The sequence below is a fragment of the Zea mays genome, unplaced genomic scaffold (genome assembly GCF_902167145.1).
Source record: "Zea mays cultivar B73 unplaced genomic scaffold, Zm-B73-REFERENCE-NAM-5.0 scaffold_532, whole genome shotgun sequence".
NCBI lineage: Eukaryota > Viridiplantae > Streptophyta > Magnoliopsida > Poales > Poaceae > Zea > Zea mays.
In genome coordinates this window covers 24,870-46,775 of record NW_023367182.1, presented here as the reverse complement: position 1 = coordinate 46,775, position 21,906 = coordinate 24,870, and the positions used below count along the sequence as shown (strand labels likewise).

General features: G+C 42.9%; 3 protein-coding genes across 4 annotated transcripts in view; 2 read left to right on the top strand and 1 right to left on the bottom strand.

The window, feature by feature from the left end:
* The first annotated feature begins 6 nt into the window (after positions 1–6).
* LOC118475639 (B3 domain-containing protein Os05g0481400-like) lies at positions 7–1,868 on the top strand. The gene is made up of 2 exons (XM_035963899.1): positions 7–76; positions 1,358–1,868. The coding sequence occupies exons 1-2, from the start codon at positions 11–13 to the stop codon at positions 1,514–1,516; spliced, it is 225 nt and encodes a 74-aa protein (XP_035819792.1). The 5' UTR covers positions 7–10; the 3' UTR covers positions 1,517–1,868.
* A 1,594-nt stretch (positions 1,869–3,462) lies between these two features.
* Positions 3,463–21,906, bottom strand: part of LOC103630507 (probable LRR receptor-like serine/threonine-protein kinase At1g06840) — a 35,633-nt gene continuing 17,189 nt past the window's right edge. Inside the window, exons 1-21 of one of the 2 annotated variants that reach the window (XM_008651566.3) lie at positions 11,921–12,008; positions 11,564–11,665; positions 11,334–11,481; positions 10,632–10,703; positions 10,300–10,371; positions 9,983–10,126; positions 9,818–9,889; positions 9,644–9,715; positions 9,450–9,524; positions 9,153–9,221; positions 8,355–8,423; positions 8,217–8,288; positions 7,797–7,883; positions 7,648–7,716; positions 6,775–7,265; positions 5,332–5,484; positions 4,947–5,230; positions 4,811–4,862; positions 4,451–4,701; positions 4,227–4,361; positions 3,463–4,039 (exon numbers count right to left, since the gene is read on the bottom strand). In XM_008651566.3, coding sequence (XP_008649788.3) covers positions 3,719–4,039; positions 4,227–4,361; positions 4,451–4,701; positions 4,811–4,862; positions 4,947–5,230; positions 5,332–5,484; positions 6,775–7,265; positions 7,648–7,716; positions 7,797–7,883; positions 8,217–8,288; positions 8,355–8,423; positions 9,153–9,221; positions 9,450–9,524; positions 9,644–9,715; positions 9,818–9,889; positions 9,983–10,126; positions 10,300–10,371; positions 10,632–10,703; positions 11,334–11,481; positions 11,564–11,665; positions 11,921–11,993 — 2,883 coding nt within the window. In that variant the 5' untranslated portion in view covers positions 11,994–12,008 and the 3' untranslated portion in view covers positions 3,463–3,718. Of the gene's footprint in view, positions 4,040–4,226; positions 4,362–4,450; positions 4,702–4,810; positions 4,863–4,946; positions 5,231–5,331; positions 5,485–6,774; positions 7,266–7,647; positions 7,717–7,796; positions 7,884–8,216; positions 8,289–8,354; positions 8,424–9,152; positions 9,222–9,449; positions 9,525–9,643; positions 9,716–9,817; positions 9,890–9,982; positions 10,127–10,299; positions 10,372–10,631; positions 10,704–11,333; positions 11,482–11,563; positions 11,666–11,920; positions 12,009–21,906 lie in introns of those variants that run through there. The other variant, XM_008651567.3, reaches the window with a different exon arrangement.
* On the top strand, positions 5,894–6,503 carry LOC118475638 (receptor like protein 29-like). Its single transcript, XM_035963898.1, has one exon. It carries the CDS (start codon positions 5,894–5,896, stop codon positions 6,284–6,286), a length of 393 nt encoding a protein of 130 aa, XP_035819791.1. The 3' UTR covers positions 6,287–6,503.

Below are 21,906 nucleotides of genomic sequence, written 5' to 3'. Positions count from 1 at the left end.
GGGCTTTGCAATGCACCACAACCTGGAGGAAGGGGATTCATTGGTCTTTGAATTGGCTGAGCATGACAAATTTAAGGTACTAAAAATCATGCTTCTTTACTTCGACATTGCACACTACTCTGGACCAGATAGATTTTCTCATCATGGCTGTTTAAACTCGCAAAAGTTTTTCACCCTCTGCTACACATTTGCCACAAGAATGAAAACAAAACCCAAACTTTCCGACATGAATACTCTGGAAGAGAACATGTTCTAAAGCCCCCTAATGTATCAGTCAAGCATGGCAATTGTAACACCCTATCTACTCTCGGACCGGCGGTACTTACTCCTGGAAACACTCTAGCATCATATATTGTCCTCACAGACCAACACGATCCTTTTGTGCGCACTTTGTCCCCACTCATGCATACCCGATAAAACTTCCCGGTTGGTCACCTATCCCAAATTGCTACAAGTCAAGCACACTTAACTTGAAGGTTCTTACGAGATAGACTTCCAAAAAAGAAATGCACCTCGTTGGTATGGATACTCTATTAGTTCTATTAAGCCTTGGGTCAGGATATCACTATCCTAGGGACCAGGATATCACAATCCACCCCCTTAGAAGAACGACGTCCTCGTCGGTCAACCCCAATCCAGGAACCTCCCTTTTTGGCCACGTCTGTATGTCTAGTGTCGTCATATACCATGCCATGTGACTACTCCGGGCCCACATGCGTCATGCACCATATATCTAAACCCATAACCTACACACGCCCGTGAAACCGCGAGGGCCGGTTCTGATACCACTTGTAACACTCTGTCTACTCTCGGATCGCTGGTACTTACTCCTGAAAGCTCTCTAGCATCATATATAATATATTGTCACCACAGACCAACACGATCCTTTTGTGTGCACTTTGTCCTTACTCATACGCACCCGAGAAAACTTTCCGGTTGGTCACTCATCCTAAATTGCTCTAAGCCAAGCACGCTTAACTTGGAGGTTCTTAAGAGATAGGCTTCCGAAAAAAGAAGATGTACCTCGTTGGTATGGATACTCTATTAATTCTATTAAGCCTTGGGCCAGAATATCACCATCCCAGGGATCAGGATATCACAACAATGAAATTGAATCCAGTTTCGCCATGTTATGCTGTTTGGGCCTGTTAGATTTGTATTGCTGCACTGAGACGTTTATGCTTACCTCTCTCCTGTGTCCTGCACTATCAATATTTATAAATAAATATGAGGTATTAATATCTTGCCAACAACTTTGTAATTTTTTTGGCACTCAAGGTTAAACATTTGTTCTAGTTTATATTGAGCTGCATAACCTGATTGTATGAACTCCGCATAAATCTCTTATCTATTGCAGATTTATATAATAAAAGCTATTGATGATGATGTGAAAGAGGCTGAGCCTGATGACAAGAATGACAATGGTGTTACCAAGGAAGAGCCTGACCAGGAAGAATCACCTGTTGCTGAGCCTCCAAAAGGTGCCAAAAGGAGAAAACTCCGAGGACGGCGGTAGTTTTTCTATTAGTTTACATCGAACTTTTAATATTAGACACTCTTTGGGTAAGCGAATGCCGCTATGCTAGTGATGCGCTCTCCTGCCAGGTCATCCATTTGCTCCTTTTTGTTGACCTGTTCTTTCTGAAATTAGGTGTCCAATTGCAACCCATATATTGCGGTGAAAAGCACATCTATCAACGTAGGTAGTCCTTGATTCATGTAAATAAGTAGTTTGACAGTGGAGTACTTACGCTCTCAGAACCCCCTGTGTGCTACTTTAGCAGAGAGGCAAATTGCTTCTGTGCATACGAAGTGACAATCATTAGCAAAGAGATAATTGCAATGACTTTCTGTGGCAAAACTGCAAAGACAGGCGTCACCTATAAAATCGGCTCGCGAGTAGGATAAGTGGGTGTTTGATTCCTTTAGTCATCCTTCTAAATTTTAGTGATTAAACTTTAGTTCCTTTAAATCCTATTTAAAAGATTTATTTTAGTTACATATTTTGGTATTTTAGGAACTAAAAGTGTTAGAAGGTGGAAACTAAACACCTTCTAAGACTATCCTCACGGTATTATGTCAATAGAAGGCAGGACCGATCGAGAAACACTAAGATCCTGTCCTTCCATCACCTATGATCATAATTGATTCTTCTTGATTTTTGCTAGAAGGTTCCAATAAAAATAAAAAATAAATATAGCTTGCTTAGTGGTTTCCATAAAAATATGATTTTCCCGAGGGTCAATTTTCATGTCTCTCGCCCACTCACGCACTCCGTCTCCATAAATTTATGATTTTTCTTGAGGGCCACTTTTAACATATTAACATATAGATTGTGCTAACGTTACAATTCCGCAAAGGAGAGAGATCAACGACGACGTATTGCGTGAGTGAGGGGGGCCAGGGGTGAAGCCAACTCAAAAATAATCCTGGTGCACACTCTATCAAATATAAAGGGAAGTATAGAATTTTAAAAGAAACACATGACAAATTTAAGACATGTTAACAAACTTTTACTTTACCTTGGTGCCGGTGCACCAGGGAAAGCCAATGTGGCTTCGCCCCTAGAGGGGACGCGGGTGAGCTAGGAGGGGCAGCGACAGGGAGAGGTGGAAGGATGAAGGATAATCTAAATAATATTTTTCATTGAATTTAAGTGAGTAAGAAAGGTGATTATCTAGCGATCTGAATCGTTGGTTTTGATGATGTGTTAAGTTTAGGTACAATTTGTTTGGTGGATTTAGTAGGTGTTACGAGTGTGCGAGTGATTTGATTGAGTGAGTTTTATAAAGTTTAAAGTGGTGGTTTAAATTACGAGTTTCCGTTAGTATTTATATTTCTATTCGTTTTCGTAAATTCCGTTTATCCCATTCCTGTTTCAGTTCCCGACTATTCCGGACCCGATCCCGTTTCCGATGATAAAATGCGGATACAGAAACGAGAGAGAGGTTTTTCCGTCTGTTTCTGTCCGTTTTCATCCCTATATGATTATAATTCCTATGCGTGGCTCAGTATAGGCCTATCAGAAACCTAGCCGTTTTAGAATTCTAGATTCTATAAAAAAACCTTGTTACTACTAAACAAAGAATTGACCCTAAACATGTCAGCACTCAAAGCTGCCAAGTACGGAGCCGCTTCGCTCCCATTTTGTTGTTGTTTGGATTGGTTCCATATAGGATGGAGTAGTTCTAAAAACAGAAATTATGCTAAAATATTAAACCATTTGGCTCTCCAAAATATTCCGGACGAAGCCGCTCCCGGGAACAGAACTGTTCCATCCCAATTAGCTCTAGAACCAAATGCTAACGTGGGACAGAGCTACTCCACTCCTAATTTGTTGTTGTTTAGATCAGTTCCATATAGGACAGAGCAGTTCTAAAAATGGAAAATTATGCTCAAATGTTGAACCATTTGGCTCTCCAAAATCTTTAGTATGGAGCCACTCTCGGAGATGGAGCCATGGAGCTGTTCCATCCCAAACTGGGTCTGGAACCAAACGCTACCTTACAGAAAGCAGATTAACATATTAGAAAGGTAAAGAATGCAATGCCAGCTATGTTCCTGTGTATCATAAGCTATTATCTACTGTACGTTCGGCTGAATATGAATAATTCATAAAAGACAGGTCCTAGGAGTGGTAAGCCTATAATGTTACAGAACAAACTTGCATATTCACAAGTATTACACCATGCCTACCGGGGAGTTACTCTTCCGGAGATCATGCCGCTGCTCGCATCAAGACTCCCAGAGGCCTGTGACGAGACGAAGAGGGTCCGGTCGCTGAAGATGACAACGACTTACTGACATCGGTCGAGTCTGTCTCTGAGGTTTCCAGCAGAATCAGGTCCTCTTCAGGCATCATCCTCAAGATGAGCTCAAGTTCTCTGACAATCTCCCACATGGAAGGCCTGTCATCAGTTTCATGCTGGCAACACTTGGTTGCTAGTGATAAGAACCTCTTGATGCATTCTGGGGGGTATAAGCCCATCCGGCCATCGATTATTCCAGAAACTGCGCCCGACTGGCAAGCTGAGTTTACCTACAGGAATAGGAACATGCAGTTCTTCATTACATTTGTTTTTTTACTGATAGCAAGCACACAAGTCGATAATAACACAGTCTAAGCTTATGGATTTTCAACTAGTTTCAGCTGTCATTTTTTACTTTTTGTGAGAACTGGCCGTCCTTTAAAAGTGTAATGTATCCATGGCTGAAGAAGTGCATACCTCTCTCACTATGTTTTTACCATGCTCAATTGGTTTCATACCAGTTAACATTTCAAGGAACACGACACCCAGGCTGTAAACATCACTCTTGTCGGTCAGTTTGTGAGTTAGGAAGTATTCCGGATCAAGATAGCCCTGCCAAAACAGCAGTGATATATTACTGCTAAAAAAAGAAAGCATGGTAATTTTGACATTGTCGACGTGATTGGCAGTCTGACACTTACTGGGGTGCCCTTGACAACAGTGGATACGTGAGCTGGCAATGTCCCTTCGACATCTGGCACTGGAGCAAGCCTCGAGAGACCAAAATCGGCTACCTTTGCAACGAATTTGGAGTCCAACAGAATGTTGCTGGCCTTAACATCACGGTGGAATATAGGTGGATCTGCTTCAGTATGTAGATACAAAATTCCCTTTGCAGCACCCAATGCGATTTTCAACCTCAAACCAAAACTTAGAGGTCTCTTGGACTTGGCTGTGGTTGGCAAATGACGGGGAAAAAAGAAGAGGTGCTTTAATTAGCATAAGATTTAAGAAAGAGAAAATGTCCAAATACCTGAGAATGGATCTCTCCAATTACTTACCAGAAAGATGATCACGTAAAGTGCCATTTGACATGAATTCATAAACCAGCATCTGCAAAACGAGATTTGAGGAGCAGTTCAGGGATGCTGACGAACTATATTTTCTACATATATAATTAAAACCAAAAGGTTCCACCTGCTCATCCTCTTCATCGCAATAGCCAACCAATGAAACCAAATTGCGATGATGCAATCTTGATAGTAGCTCTATCTCCGTGCAGAACTCCCTTGAACCTTGAAGGGAATCCTGGTGTGCTCGTTTGATTGCTACAAGTGCTCCATCGCCTAGAATTCCCTTGTAGACTTTGCCGTAACCTCCTTGGCCAACTTGGGCTGATAGATCAAAATTATTTGTTGCTATAGCCATTTCTTCAAATGTGAAACATCTAACGCCATCAACTTTGACAGAAAACCTTGACACTGCAAACAGCATGATATGCATCTTCAGACCCTTTCTCTTGGACGAGCTATGTACTACACAGCTAAAAGGTCACTCATACAACCAAATATAAATGACTTACATGAACGTTTTGAGACAGCTCTGTGTCTTGAACGCCTTCTCACTATAAGGGTGGTAGCTACCACAGAAAGTAAAATAGCGCCAGCAATTGTGCTAGCAAAGATACTGCCCAGTGCAGCCTTACTTAAACCTGTTGACACTGCATTTGGAAATTCTGCAAAATGTGATAAATAGAATATTTTTACACACCAATAGATGATTAATTGAGCAAGTGAGTGGACATAAATTCAATGAAGTATAATTCAAGGAAAAATTAATTGCCATCAAGATCAACCTATCACTATAAAAAGCAAATGCTATAATTTATCATTTGGATTTCTACATGTTTTAATTTTGAAGGAAGTAACATATGCTGTTTTGTTGCATGCAACCAGCCAACCATCTTTACTACTACTTAAGACTACAATGTAGACGTTCACGGTGCACGGTTCTGCCCCCTCCCCCCACACCCCCGACATCCTCCCCCTCTGCTCCGCTCCCCATCGCGCCCTCCTCACCCTCCCAACTGCGATCCCCGTCACCCGCAATCCCCGGAGCTGGAGCTGGCGGCCATCTTCCGGGTGATGGCGGACCTCCTCGGCGATCCGGCGTGGCCGCAGCTCCACCCGCGGCCCTGCACCGACACGCCATGGCCAAGCCTACAGTGCGAGCTTGCGCCCGACGACGTGCGCGTGCTCCGCGCCACCCGCCTCCACCTGGGCCCCGACGTCGCCACCCCGCCCTGCAGGCCCGGGGCCAGGCTCGACCCTGCCTCGCTGCGCGGCCTACCGCACCTCCGGACGCTCTCCATCTTCGTCTGTTTCGGTGCCGCCCAGGCCCCCGTCGAGCTGTCGCCCGCGCTATTCACGTCGTCGTCCTCGCTCGAGCAGATCATGCTCAAGTCCAACCCCAGCCTCACCTCCCCCATACCGGCGACGTTGGTTATCATTGTTTTTGAGGAAAAAATAGCGTATTAGTATTGACACATCGCGTATCCATAGGAAGTCTCGTAATTGATTAATAACATCTTGTTGATCACAGGTGTAGCTATTAGACAATATATGTGTTTGATATATGAACATGTATGGTGTTTAGTTGCTTCTTCTACTTTGTTCTAATTGATGAATAAAAAATGAATGAGTCTTTCCTCCTTTTCCTCCTGTCGGGAGATTACATCTCATGAAATGATCCAAAATTAATTACTATTAATGCTTTTACCAGCGGTGTTCGTGTACCATCGCAACGCACGGGCAACTAACTAGTTATACTATATGCTGCTAATCAAGCTAACAGAAATGCAATACAAAAAGCTATTGTAATGATCCAAATAATTTCACGAAATAAAACACAGAAACTCCCCTGAAGTCCTACGACTGTACTTTTTCATTGCAGGAAAACTAAAAACAAGTTAATAGCAGCACATAGTTTGAATAATAGAATTAACATCTTCAAAATGAATACATACCATCTGCATAAGAACCTAGTGTGAAGTTGAGAAGCTCATATGGACCAAATACATCTGAAAGGGTAATTTCCCAGGCAGCAAGTACATGTCTGAGTTGCACAATCTCAGATATACTGAATAGACTTGAATTACTTGGAAATAACTTCATGTGCATATTTAGCCTTGGACCAACCTCCCATATGTAGCGTTCAATACTTAACTGATACCGAAACAGTTGCAATAAAGAGGTTAAGTTGATCTCAAAGTCATCTTCATAGGGACGAAAATCTGTGATTCCTGGACTCTTCAGACGAAGTCCGACTCCAAGTGGCACCGCACAAAAGCAAGTTAGTGGTGATGATGGATTGTACTCATAATTTTTATCCGCAGGACAAGGTTGACAACTAGAGCCATGTTCATTTTGCGATGTTTGCATGTTTACTGACATGGGTTGGCACAGGTTGGTTATCAGAGATCCATTCGTACCCCCACACACAGGGTTTCCATATAGCCTGCCAAAAATGACAGCGGTGGTGATAACTATCCATTGCATGAAAAGGTTGCTCAAAAGGGAATTGGAAAAATTTATTTGCCACTGAGAAAAGTGCAATCTTATAGTTATGATTTTCACACATGCATAATGATTCAAGTATAGGATATGAAGACCTGTCGTCAAATACTTAAAACATAGTCTCACTGTTACATAGATACAAAGCTTGGTCTCAAAGGGAAAAAGGAGGTCTGTACAGCTCTAGGACAGAATATACATATCAATTAATACTGCATCCATTAAAGAAAGGTGCATAATCGCAATTCAATATGCACAGGGACTATATATATTATTGATGTGGAGGTGAATATTGAAATGCATAGCATAAATGTATGAGAACATACATTACAGTGGTATTTGGGGGAGGATCAAATGTGTCCGGAATTGTCTTGAGAGAATTGTTTTGGAAGTCTCTGTGTTATTATGAAAATATTATTACATATGTACAGTTATTAGATCTGAAAAGAGTTACTTCTGCAGAAAAAATTCATACAGAATAAGGCTTCTATTTCCAGTAAGCTCGATGCCATTCCAGATTGTCGAGGGAACAGAACCATTTAGATAATTATCCTCAAGTGACCTGCAAAATAAAGTTTAAGTGATTTAAGAACGAAAAATAATAAAAATATATGACAGCTTGTAAAGCTTTACATATGTATTCTTATTTTCAAATAATTTTTTATAAGCTAACTGATACGACTCGCGATTTATACTGATCTAGATAAAATGATTACAAATTTGAATCCAGTTATAAGGAGATTACAAACAGAAGTATTTGTAATCTCTTCACTAGATATTACGTAAACAAAGTTCACATATTTGCAGTGAAAATAAACAGAACCATATGCAAAAGAAATCATATCCATGTTCAATGCAAAAGGCCGTTGAAGACTGTTTACCAAGTTACACTTACAATATCTGAAGCTTGGGGAGCCCTGAGAAGTTCTGTGGGATAGTTCCATTGAGCATGTTGTGCGACAAATCACTGCCACATAACTAGAATGAGATCGATGATTAACGAAAATAGACAAACGTTATCTTAATTACATACATTGTAGTGATATTGGAAGCGAGCTTATTAGTTGGTATAGATCCTGTCAACTGGTTCCAGCTAATATCCCTGAAACATGAATCTGAGAGTTATTAAGACATAAGACATGTCCTGAACTGTGTGAACTGAAAAGTTGGGTGCCTATTGAAAAGGGATAAAACCACACTAATCTTTTTTTCGAAAAGAGCGCAGGAGAACTGTGCACCCATATATTAAAGTAGAGGGGATAGGGGGGGGGTTAGAAAGGACCCAGATACAACACACTCCTTATGGAGGCCAGAAGCAGGCATTCACAAAACTATCCATAAAGATCAAAACTAAAAAACCACAGCCCTAGGAGCTAGGAAGCTTGGCCGGCCAAGAAGGAAAGACCTTTGGCACCAGCCATCTGCCATTTCTCCCTTTCCTCACCAGCAGCCTGAAGGAGGAAGGAGATACAAGGGGTCCTGCCATCAAACACCACCGCTTGCTGAGGGGATAAGAGAATCCAATCCTATGATTCTAGATCATCTAGGCCCCTAAGGCAATAAGAGAATCCAATCCTTTCTTTTCCAGACTGAGGACCTGAGCCGGAGATCTCTCCCACCAGCCAAAAAAGGAAGTCTCCGCTTGCTGAGGGGATAAGCTGTGCAGCCCAAACTTTCTCAAGAGGTTGTACCAAAACACTCTTGAAAACCACACTAATCTTAATATTTTTTAAAAAAATTTAAACTGTTCGAAGAGCCAAGTTCATAGCAACAATCGATAGTCATAATGCTAAAATACATTAATTGGGAACTAAAACTGAGATGTACTCACAAATAGCCAAGTTGAGGTATGCTACTCAAATCTGGAATATCTCCTTGCAAGCTGCAATTTCTAAGACTCCTGGTAATACAAGAAATATTCTCCTCAGGTCTTTTAATTCTGAGTAAGTTTAGGCTATGGAAGCTGGATGTTGGAACCATGGATGGTTGCAATTACATTTTGAGTAGAGGCTAAACTAATTTTTTATATGATGTATGATTAACAAAAGATATTCACATCTTTTAATTTTCATATAATAAAGGAGAAAGGATAAAAAACAAAAGAATAATAGAAAAAATCCATTCTTACAGCTTTAGTAGTGTGGATATGTTGTTATATGTAGTAGGGATGGAACTTCCACTGAAGTTATTGTTATCAGCCTGACTAGTAGAAACAGAATGATATGAATGTCAGAAATAGTTATACGTTTATATGATAAGCAATTTTATTCTGATTTCAGTGGGATAAATACAAACCCATCGCAAGAAAATTTAGGTACGTACAATATTTTCATGGCAGGCGCTTCAGCAAATTCTGGAGGGAGAGGTCCAGATAGGTTGTTATTGTCAACAAGCCTGCAAGGTTGCATCAAAGTATGAGAATGAAGAGTAATTTAATATTTCATTTTTTTTATTTGCAGAAGAAGAAAATCGGGAAACAAGTAGAGTTCCACATACAGGTGAAGAAGAAGAGGCAATGTGGAAAGTTCAGACGGGATGGCCCCACTTAACGAATTATTGTTCATATGACTAAAATGAATAGGATGGTTGAGGTTAGAAATAAGTACAGATGAAACTGAAAAACAGAGAGACAAATAGACAATGGAAATAAACAATTCTTACAGACGTTTCACACTTCTTAAATTGGAAAATGATTTAGGTATGGGGCCGGACAATTGGTTTTGGTCAACCTGTAATCTGTTTAAACTTTGAAGGTTACCGATCTCATAAGGTAAAATACCAGAGAGTTGATTGCCATTCAAAAGTCTGCAAAAGGCATGAAAATAACTATATCAATGTTATTTAACACAGATATTGTGGAGAAATGTTCATAAATTAGAACTGGTAATGTTGAACTGATGTTGTTGTGTGCATTATGAGGTTGAGACATGCTGAATAATTTAATGAGGTAAGAAAAATAATAGAAAAAGAAAACTTACATAAGTTTGAGCGTAGTGATGTTGCCTATTTCCTTTGGGATGCTACCAGTTAAGTTGTTCCACATAAAATCCCTTCAAGAAACACATCATTTAGTTGAATAGCTTAAGAATCAAGAATAAATGTTGCCTCAAAGAAAAGGAATCAAGAACAAAATTCTGCTCAAAACAATGAAATAAGGAATCAAAATTGTGCTCGAAAACTTGCTAGCAAAGCACCATGATTTTATGCACGTATTGAAAAGATAGTGAATGGAAATTAGAAAAGTTTAAATTTACAAAATGCAGGAGAACTAAAAAAAGAGAGGAAGTTTGAATTTTAGAGTAATACTTACAGTGTTTTCAGATGAGATAAAAGGCTGACCTCTGGTGCCAGAGTTCCTGAGAGATTCCTCTTAAATAACTGCCTGTATAGAGATAAAAAAATGGTATTAGGAACAGCTATGGGAATAAACCATTCATTAACTTACACAGAAACGACTTAGGGCTTGTTTGTTTTGATGCTAAACCATGTGGATTGGGTGGGATTAAGTCGTTTTAAATGCATAACAAGTCAAAATACGTCTCAATCCCACCCAATCCACTCCAATTCACATGGAATTAAAATAACCAAACAAGGCCTTAATGAGTTACTGGGTTGTTATATTCCATATCGTGCTGATGTAATAAAATAAACAAACTTTACAAAACCAATAATATTTCAAGCAAAACAAATGCCTTAGAAAAGAAGCCAGAGAGCAATGGTGCTAGGATTTGTAAACTTAGTCTGATACAACTCACAGGACTGATGTTTCATGTTTTTATGATTGGACAATTGTCAACCAAGGCAGTTCATGTTACAGTTGGATTTATGTGTAAATGCAGGAAAAAAATTCCCTTGCGGAGTCGGATGAAGTTGGCATTTGACCGTAAAAACTACCTTTGATAATAATAGTGACTGTTGATTTTTATTCAACAAGAGCAACATGGTAACCAAGACAAATGGATAGAAAAAAACAAAATATGATGAACAAATAAAATAGAAGTGCTGATCGTACAATTCTGTCACATGAAGAAATGTATCATCATTCACTTTGTGGCAGAAGACTCCTGTCCAATTTGACCTGCACGGATCTCCCCTATTCCAATTCATAAGGTTTTGCATAGGATCAACTAATCGTCCCTTGATAGCCCTGAGCCCATTGACTACATTATGGGAATAAACCATTCATTAACTTGCAGAGTTTCAAACGTTCTCACAAATTAACATATGGCAGATAGAAATTACCCTCGGAAGGGTCAGTAGTCTGCCCCAATGCAACATCCGAGCAGGGGAGCAACACAAGTAGTGTAACTGCACAGAGGACGTCTGCAAACTTAGCCATCCCTCCTAGAAAATTAGCAAATTGTCATATCCCAACAGCGCAAATATCCAAAACATCATTTGCTATATATATATCCAAGAAAAGAGAATCGCCTGACCCTATATAAAAACAATGATTAGTAGTAACATCATTCTTCATGTCGTGGATTTGTACGATCAGGGAAAGAAATATTTATCTTGACATGCTTATTTTTCAATGGAGCGGGGAAATAGTGGCCAGATATGCAAATATGATATAGTCACATGCAGTAGTGCACCTACCATGTTCTAACAACCTGTCTGGCCCAACAGTCTGTTCAAAATAAATATATAACTGGCCGGGGAGGAGAAGCATGTATAGCTTACAGCGATGAAACCGAACCCCTTTTTGGTTGAGCATATATATTGCCCAGCGTCACTGCTAATTATTTCAACTACACTGACGATAACACTTTCCTACTTTTGGAATCACGACATGCCAACTAAACCAGCACAGGCAGCAGATACTCATTCCGTGTTCTGCCTTTCCATTCTATATCTATCATTCTCATTCCCCCTCCCCGCAAAGCTCATTCTCATTCCCCCGTACAGCCGACGCCTAGCTAAAATTTAAAAAATACACATAGCCCCAAGGGCATTCGAAGCCACGACCTCTCAAGCAAATGATAGCAGTAGCTACCACTACACCACATGTGTGTTTATGTCTACATCTATAACAGAAAACACATCTACTGCATCTCTCCCCAAGCTCAACTGCTACCCTTGCACAATGCGTAGTAGTAAATAAGTATTACCGAGATTCTTGAATTATATTTTTGGATGGAGGGAATAGTATTTAAAGAAGAGCCTTGCATGCAATTTCTTTTGTTTGAATAATGTTTTCAACTTAAATTCCTTTTTTGCATGCGTGACATTTATTCTTTGTAATATTTTTTCCATGGATCTGACTTATGAGTCATTTTTATAAACCAACGCCAAACATGAATCCATGTTTCTTACTTAAACCCCGAACAAACACCATTAGCAGGAGACACTCGCGTTGGGGTCGCTCATCGACGACAAGAAGAAACTTGGCGACTGCCAGTTCGACCTCTAGAAACAGTCCTACGTGGCCGCATGTGCCGCTATGTACGACAAGCTCCGGCGCAGCAGCCGCTTGGACGCGGTGCAGAGCGGCTGCTCCGCGCTGTCCATCGTCAAGCAGGGGGACCTCATAGTCGTCGCCAACGTCGGCGACTCTCGGGTTGTTCTGGGCACCGCATTCGACGACGATGCCATCACGTCGTCCAGCTCATCGTCCACCTGAAGCCCAACCTGCCACGTAAGTCGCTACTGACTGGCCATGAATTCTTGTGCGCTGAGACGATGGCCATTGCTGACGTTGTATGAGTGTCCTCGAACACGATGTATCTAGAGGAGTAGCGCATTCGGTGGTGCAACAACCAGGGGTACTACTGAAAGGGAATTAGGCTTACACCTAATCCCTAATTAATTTTGGTGGTTGAATTGCCAACACAAATATTTGGACTAACTAGTTTGCTCTAGTGTATAAGCTATACAGGTGCCAAAGGTTCACACTTAGCCAATAAAAAGACCAAGTATTGGGTTCAACAAAAGAGCAAAGGGACAACCGAAGGCACCTCTGGTCTGGCGCACCGGACTGTCCGGTGTGCCACCGGATATGTCCGGTGCACCAGAGGACTCCAACTCAAACTCGTCACCTTCGAGAAATTCCAGAGGCAACTCCGCTATAATTCACCGGACTGTCCGGTGTACACCGGACATGTCCGGTGCTCCAAGGAAGAGCGGCCTCTAGAACTCGCCAGCCTCGGGAATTCATTTCAGCTGCTCCGCTATAATTCACCGGACTGTCCGGTGTACACCGGACTGTCCGGTGTAACAGCGGGGCAACGACTACTTCTGGCGCCAACGGCTACCTGTGGCGCATTTAATGCGCGCCAGCGCGCGCAGAGGTCAGGCACGCCCATGCTGGTGCACCGGACACCCTACAGTACATGTCCGGTGCGCCACCGGACATCTAGGCGGGCCCAGAAGTCAGAGCTCCAACGGTCGGAACCCAACGGCTTTGGTGACGTGGCTGTCGCACCAGACTGTCCGGTGTGCACCGGACTGTCCGGTGCACCATACGACAGACAGCCTCCACCAAACGGCTAGTTTGGTGGTTGGGGCTATAAATACCCCCAACCACCCCACATTCAAGTCATCCAAGTTTTCCACTTCTCAACTACTTACAAGAGCTCTAGCATTCAATTCTAGACACACCAAAGTGATCAAATCCTCTCCACACTCCACACAACGCCCTAGTGACTAGTGAGAGAGATTTGCTTGTGTTCTTTCGAGCTCTTGCGCTTGGATTGCTTTCTTCCTTCTTGATTCTTTCTTGCGATCAAACTCACTTGTAATTGAGGCAAGAGACACCAATCTTGTGGTGGTCCTTGTAGGAACTTTGTGTTCCAAGTGATTGAGAAGAGAAAGCTCACTCGGTCCGAGGGACCGTTTGAGAGAGGGTAAGGGTTGAAAGAGACCCGGCCTTTGTGGCCTCCTCAACGGGGAGTAGGTTTGAAAGAACCGAACCTCGGTAAAACAAATCCGCGTGTCTCACTTCATTATTCGCTTGCGATTTGTTTTGCACTCTCTCTCGCGGACTCTATTATATTTCTAACGCTAACCCGGCTTGTAGTTGTGTTTATATTTGTAAATTTCAGTTTCGCCCTATTCACCCCCCCTCTAGGCGACTTTCAATTGGTATCAGAGCCCGGTACTTCATTAGAGCCTAACCGCTCGAAGTGATGTCGGGAGATCACACCAAGAGGGAGATGGAGACCGGCGACAAGCCCACTACGAGCCACGGGAGCACTTCATCGGAAGAGTCCCGCACCAAGAGGAAGGAGAAGAAAAAGGACTCCTCCAAACGGAAGGAGAAAAGATCTTCTTCTTCTCACCACAAAGAGAAGAAGGAAAAATCTTCTTTCCACAAGTCGCATCGGAAAGGCGACAAGCACAAGAGGATGAGAAAAGTGGTCTACTACGAGACCGATACTTCATCAACATCAACCTCCGACTCCGATGCGCCGTCCGTAACTTCTAAGCACCAAGAGCGCAAGAAGTTTAGTAAGATTCCCTTACACTATCCTCGTACATCTTGACCTACTCCATTACTTTCCGTTCCATTAGGCAAACCGCCAACCTTTGATGGCGAAGATTATGCTAGGTGGAGTGATTTAATGAAATTTCATCTAACCTCACTCCACAAAAGTATATGGAATGTTGTTGAGTTTGGAGCACAGGTACCATCCGTAGGGGATGAAGACTATGATACGGACGAAGTGGCCCAAATCGAGCACTTCAACTCTCAAGCTACAACCATACTCCTCGCCTCTCCAAGCAAGGAGGAATACAACAAGGTGCAAGGGTTGAAGAATGCAAAGGAGATTTGAGACCTTCTCAAGACCGCGCACAAGGGTGATGAACTCACCAAGATCACCAAGCGGGAAACGATCGAGGGGGAGCTCGGTCGTTTTCGTCTTCGCCAAGGGGAGGAGCCACAAGATATGTACAACCGGCTCAAAACCTTGGTGAACCAAGTGCGCAACCTCGGGAGCAAGAAGTGGGACGACCACGAGGTGGTTAAGGTTATTCTAAGATCTCTCATTTTCCTTAACCCCACTCAAGTTCAATTAATTCGTGGTAATCCTAGATACACACTAATGACTCCCGAGGAAGTAATCGGGAATTTTGTGAGCTTTGAATGTATGATTAAAGGCTCAAAGAAGATCAACGAGCTTGATGAACCCTCCACGTCCGAAACACAACCGGTGGCATTTAAGGCGACGGAGGAGAAGAAGGAGGAGTCTACACCGAGTAGACAACCAATTGATGCCTCCAAGCTCGACAATGAGGAGATGGCTTTAATCATCAAAAGCTTTCGCCAAATCCTCAAGCAACGGAAGGGGAAGGAATACAAATCCCGTTCCAAGAAGGTTTGCTACAAGTGTGGTAAGCTGTCATGGACCTTCGGTCCATGGGGATAGCTGTCTTCTCCGGCGAGGTTATACCCCTCTGCCGCAGGCTTGGTTCTAGGGTAGCAGCCCTAGGCGCTTGAGAGGGTCATTGCAAGGGAGAGAGATTGGTTTGATAATGATCTTGCTTGATTTATTCCCTGCTGCCATGCGGCTTATAAATAGCCCTATGGCTAACCAACTTCTCCTACAAACTCTCAACTAACTCCTACTTTCTTGGACTTATCTGCTGCTAACCAACTCTCCACAATTCTCTCATCTCAATCTTATTCTCTAGGCTTATCCCAGCTCATCTCAATCTTATTCTCTAGCCTTATCCCAGCCTGGCTGTTGCCTCTCGCTCCCTATGATGCCCATGACATCTCCCCCTCCCTTGAGGACCAGCTCGTCCTCGAGCTGCCATAGACTTACCTGACACGACTTAAGGTTAAGCCTTTTACATCTCGACTTACCTTTATTATTTAAGATGAAAATACAAAATAATTGTGGAACTAAAATATAAATTTGAACTGCAGCTATGTCCTCCTGTCCTCCTGGATCCCAAGGAAAGAGCTGAACTGCGGACTTCACGTTGGATGAAAGGTGAAGTAGGAACCAGCCTGTTCTTATGTTGGGTCTGTCCAGCACCAAGGTAGTTGCCCGAATGAAGGAGATGACCCTCTTTGGCCGTGCAGGGGGCTGCATACCCAGATCTCGACTTCTGCAGGGGTTTCAAAAAGTATAGACGAGACCTGGTGGTTGGGCGCGCAGGCTGCGAGTTGGTGCAGCGATGAGCTGATCAGCAAGTGCAGCTTCCGCACCGCCCGCCTAACAAGGAAGCCGCGCACTGCGGCTTGCAGGCGCACCACAGCCTGCTCATGTGATGACGGCCATGGGGTGGCCCTGGAGGCCACAGCAAGGTGCTTCTCCCCACGAAGGGATTGTACCTGGCGGCGTGCCAGGAACCCTCGCGCTGCCGCCTGAAGTCGCACCGCTGCTTGGAGTTCCTTCTCTGTCTTCTCCTTGTAGCGATGGAACATCACAACGAACTGATCCCACTTCTCTGCGAGACAGCCAAAACTCTCTTCGAGCCGAGTGAATGCATCTGGAGTTGGAGAGGGCGGGTGGGAGGGCGTTGCGGCGGCTGATGGCGCGGCGGTTGGTGGTGGTGAGGGATGGGCGGCTGGTGGTGGTGAGGATAACCTGGTTCTGATACCAGGTGTCATGGACCGGTCCATGGGGATAGTTGTCTTCTCCGGCGAGGTTATACCCCTCTGCCGCAGGCTTGGTTCTAGGGTAGCAGCCCTAGGCGCTTGAGAGGGTCATTGCAAGGGAGAGAGATTGGTTTGATAATGATCTTGCTTGATTTATTTCCTGCTGCCATGCGGCTTATAAATAGCCCTATGGCTAACTAACTTCTCCTACAAACTCTCAACTAACTCCTACTTTCTTGGACTTATCTGCTGCTAACCAACTCTCCACAATTCTCTCATCTCAATCTTATTCTCTAGCCTTATCCCAGCTCATCTCAATCTTATTCTCTAGCCTTATCCCAGCCTGGCTGTTGCCTCTCGCTCCCTATGATGCCCATGACATAAGCCCGGTCATTTTATTGCTAAATGTCCATTATCAAGTGACAGTGACAGGGATAACGACAAGAAGGAAAAGAGGAGAGAAAAGAAGAGATACTACAAGAAGAAGGGCGGCGATGTCCATGTTTGTCGGGAGTGGGACTCGGACGAGAGCTCCACCGACTCCTCCTCCGACGAGGACGCCGCTAACATCGCCGTCACCAAGGGACTCCTCTTCCCAAACGTCGGCCACAAGTGCCTCATGGCAAAAGACGTCAAAAAGAAGAAGGTTAAATCTAAATCCTCCACTAAATATGAATCTTCTAGTGATGAAAATGCTAGTGATGAGGAGGATAACTTGCGTACCCTTTTTGCCAACCTTAACATGGAACAAAAGGAAAAATTAAATGAATTGATTAGTGCTATTCATGAAAAGGATGACCTTTTGGATTCCCAAGAGGACTTCCTAATTAAGGAAAACAAGAAACATGTTAAGGTTAAAAATGCTTATGCTCTAGAAATAGAAAAATGTCAAAAACTATCTAGTGAGCTAAGCACTTGCCATGACACTATTGCCAACCTTAGAAATGAAAATGCTAAATTAATTGCTAAGGTTGATTCTCATGTTTGTACTATTTCAACTTCCAATCCTAGAGATGATAATGTTGATTTACTTGCTAGGATTGATGAGTTGAATGTCTCTATTGCTAGCCTTAGAAATGAGAATGAGAAATTGATTGCTAAGGCTAAAGAATTAGATGTTTGCAATGTTACAATTTCCAATATTAGAGACAACAATGACATTTTGCGTGCTAAGATTGTTGAACTTAATTCTTGCAAACCCTCTACATCTACTATTGAGCATGTGTCTATTTGTGATAGATGTAGAGATATTGATATTGATGCTATTCATGATCATATGGCTTTAATTAAACAACAAAATGATCATATAGCGGTTTTAGATGCTAAAATTGCCGAGCATAACTTAGAAAATGAAAAGCTTAAATTTGCTAGAAGTATGCTCTATAATGGGAGACGCCCTGGCATCAAGGATGACATTGGCTTCCAAAGGGGAGACAATGTCAAACTTAATGCCCCTCCTAAAAATTTGTCTAACTTTGTTAAGGGCAAGGCTCCCATGCCTCAGGATAACGAAGGATACATTTTGTACCCTGCCGGCTATCCCGAGAGCAAAATTAGGAGAACTCATTCTAGGAAGTCTCACTCTGGCCCTAACCATGCTTTTATGTATAAGGGTGAGACATCTAGTTCTAGGCAACCAACCCGTGCTAAGTTGCCTAAAAGGAAAACTCCTAATGCATCAAATGATCATGACATTTCATTCAAAACTTTTGATGCATCCTATGTGCTTACTAACAAATCCGGCAAGGTAGTTGCCAAGTTTGTTGGGGGCAAACACAAGGGTTCCAAGACTTGTGTTTGGGTACCCAAAGTTCTTGTTTCTAATGCCAAAGGACCCAAAACCGTTTGGGTACCTAAAGTCAAGAACTAAAATTGTTTTGTAGGTTTATGCATCCGGGGGCTCAAGTTGGATACTCGACAGCGGGTGCACAAACCACATGACAGGGGAGAAGAAGATGTTCTCCTCATATGAGAAAAACCAAGATCCCCAACGAGCTATCACATTCGGGGATGGAAATCAAGGTTTGGTCAAAGGATTGGATAAAATTGCTATATCACCTGACCATACTATTTCCAATGTTTTTCTTGTAGATTCTTTAGATTACAATTTGCTTTCTGTATCTCAATTATGTCAAATGGGCTACAACTGTCTCTTTACTGATGTAGGTGTCACTGTCTTTAGAAGAAGTGATGATTCAATAGCATTTAAGGGTGTGTTAGAAGGTCAGCTATACTTGGTAGATTTTGATAGAGCTGAACTCGACACATGCTTAATTGCTAAGACTAACATGGGTTGGCTTTGGCATCGCCGACTAGCCCACGTTGGGATGAAGAATCTTCATAAGCTTCTAAAGGGAGAGCACATTTTAGGACTAACAAATGTTCATTTTGAGAAAGACAAGATTTGTAGCGCATGCCAAGCAGGAAAGCAAGTTGGATCCCATCATCCACACAAGAACATCATGACGACCGACAGGCCACTTGAGCTACTCCACATGGATCTATTCGGCCCGATTACTTACATAAGCATCGGCGGGAGTAAGTATTGTCTTGTAATAGTGGATGATTATTCTCGCTTCACTTGGGTGTTCTTTTTGCAGGAAAAATCGCATACCCAAGAAACCTTAAAGGGATTCTTGAGACGAGCTCAAAATGAGTTCGGCTTAAGGATCAAGAAAATTAGAAGCGACAATGGGACGGAGTTCAAGAACTCACAAATTGAAGGCTTTCTTGAGGAAGAGGGCATCAAGCATGAGTTCTCTTCTCCCTACACCCCACAACAAAATGGTGTAGTGGAGAGGAAGAATCGAACTCTATTGGACATGGCAAGAACCATGCTTGATGAGTACAAGACACCGGATCGGTTTTGGGCCGAGGCAGTCAACACCGCCTGCTACGCCATCAACCGGTTATATCTACACCGAATCCTCAAGAAGACATCCTATGAACTCCTAACCGGTAAAAAGCCCAATATTTCATATTTTAGAGTTTTTGGTAGCAAATGCTTTATTCTTGTTAAAAGAGGTAGAAAATCTAAATTTGCTCCTAAAACTGTAGAAGGCTTTTTACTAGGATATGATTCAAACACAAGGGCATATAGAGTCTTTAACAAGTCCTCAGGACTAGTTGAAGTTTCTTGTGACGTTGTGTTTGATGAGACTAACGGCTCTCAAGTAGAGCAAGTTGATCTTGATGAGATAGGTGAAGAACAGGCTCCATGCATCGCGCTAAGGAACATGTCCATTGGGGATGTGTGTCCTAAGGAATCCGAAGAGCCTCCAAATGCACAAGATCAACCATCCTCCTCCACGCAAGCATCTCCGCCAACCCAAGATGAGGACGAGGCTCAAATTGATGAAGGAGAAGATCAAAGAGATGAGCCCCCTCAAGATGACGGCAACAATCAAGGGGGAGATGCAAATGATCAAGACAAGGAGGATGAACAACCAAGGCCGCCACACCCAAGAGTCCACCAAGCAATACAACGAGATCACCCCGTCGACACAATCCTCGGTGACATTCATAAGGGGGTAACCACTAGATCTCGTGTTGCACATTTTTGTGAACATTACTCTTTTGTTTCCTCTATTGACCCACACAGGGTAGAGGAAGCACTTCAAGATTCGGATTGGGTGATGGCGATGCAAGAGGAGCTCAACAACTTCACTAGGAATGAGGTATGACATTTAGTTCCACGTCCTAACCAAAATGTTGTAGGAACCAAGTGGGTCTTCCGCAACAAGCAAGACGAGCATGGTGTGGTGACTAGGAACAAAGCTCGACTTGTGGCCAAGGGATACTCCCAAGTCGAAGGTTTGGATTTCGGTGAAACCTATGCACCCGTAGCTAGGCTTGAGTCAATTCGCATATTATTAGCCTATGCTACTTACCATGGCTTCAAGCTTTACCAAATGGACGTGAAGAGTGCCTTCCTCAACGGACCAATCAAGGAGGAGGTCTATGTTGAGCAACCTCCCGGCTTTGAAGATAGTGAGTATCCTAACCATGTCTATAGGCTCTCTAAGGCGCTTTATGGGCTCAAGCAAGCCCCAAGAGCATGGTATGAATGCCTTAGAGACTTCCTTATTGCAAATGGCTTCAAAGTCGGCAAGGCCGATCCTACTTTATTCACTAAAACTCTTGACAATGATTTGTTTGTATGCCAAATTTATGTTGATGATATTATATTTGGGTCTACTAACGAATCTACATGTGAAGAATTTAGTAGGATCATGACACAAAAAATCGAGATGTCTATGATGGGGGAGTTGAAGTATTTTCTAGGATTCCAAGTCAAGCAACTCTAAGAGGGCACCTTCATTTGTCAAACAAAGTATACTCAAGACATTCTAACCAAGTTTGGAATGAAGGATGCCAAGCCCATCAAGACACCCATGGGAACTAATGGGCATCTCGACCTCGACACGGGAGGTAAATCCGTCGATCAAAAGGTATACCGGTCGATGATTGGTTCATTGCTTTATTTATGTGCATCTCGACCGGACATTATGCTTTCCGTTTGCATGTGTGCAAGATTCCAATCCGACCCTAAGGAATCCCACCTTACGACCGTAAAACGAATCTTGAGATATTTGGCTTATACTCCTAAGTTTGGGCTTTGGTACCCTAGGGGATCCACATTTGATTTGATTGGTTATTCGGATGCCGATTGGGCGGGGTGTAAGATCAATAGAAAGAGCACATCGGGGACTTGCCAGTTCTTGGGAAGATCCTTGGTGTCTTGGGCTTCAAAGAAGCAAAATTCGTTAGCTCTTTCTACCGCCGAAGCCGAGTATATTGCTGCAGGCCACTGTTGCGCGCAATTGCTATGGATGAGGCAAACCCTGCGGACTACGGTTACAAACTAACCAAAGTTCCTCTTCTATGTGATAATGAGAGTGCAATCCGCATGGCGGATAATCCCGTTGAGCATAGCCGCACTAAACACATAGCCATTCGGTATCATTTTCTTAGGGATCACCAACAAAAGGGGGATATCGAGATTTCATACATTAACACTAAAGATCAATTAGCC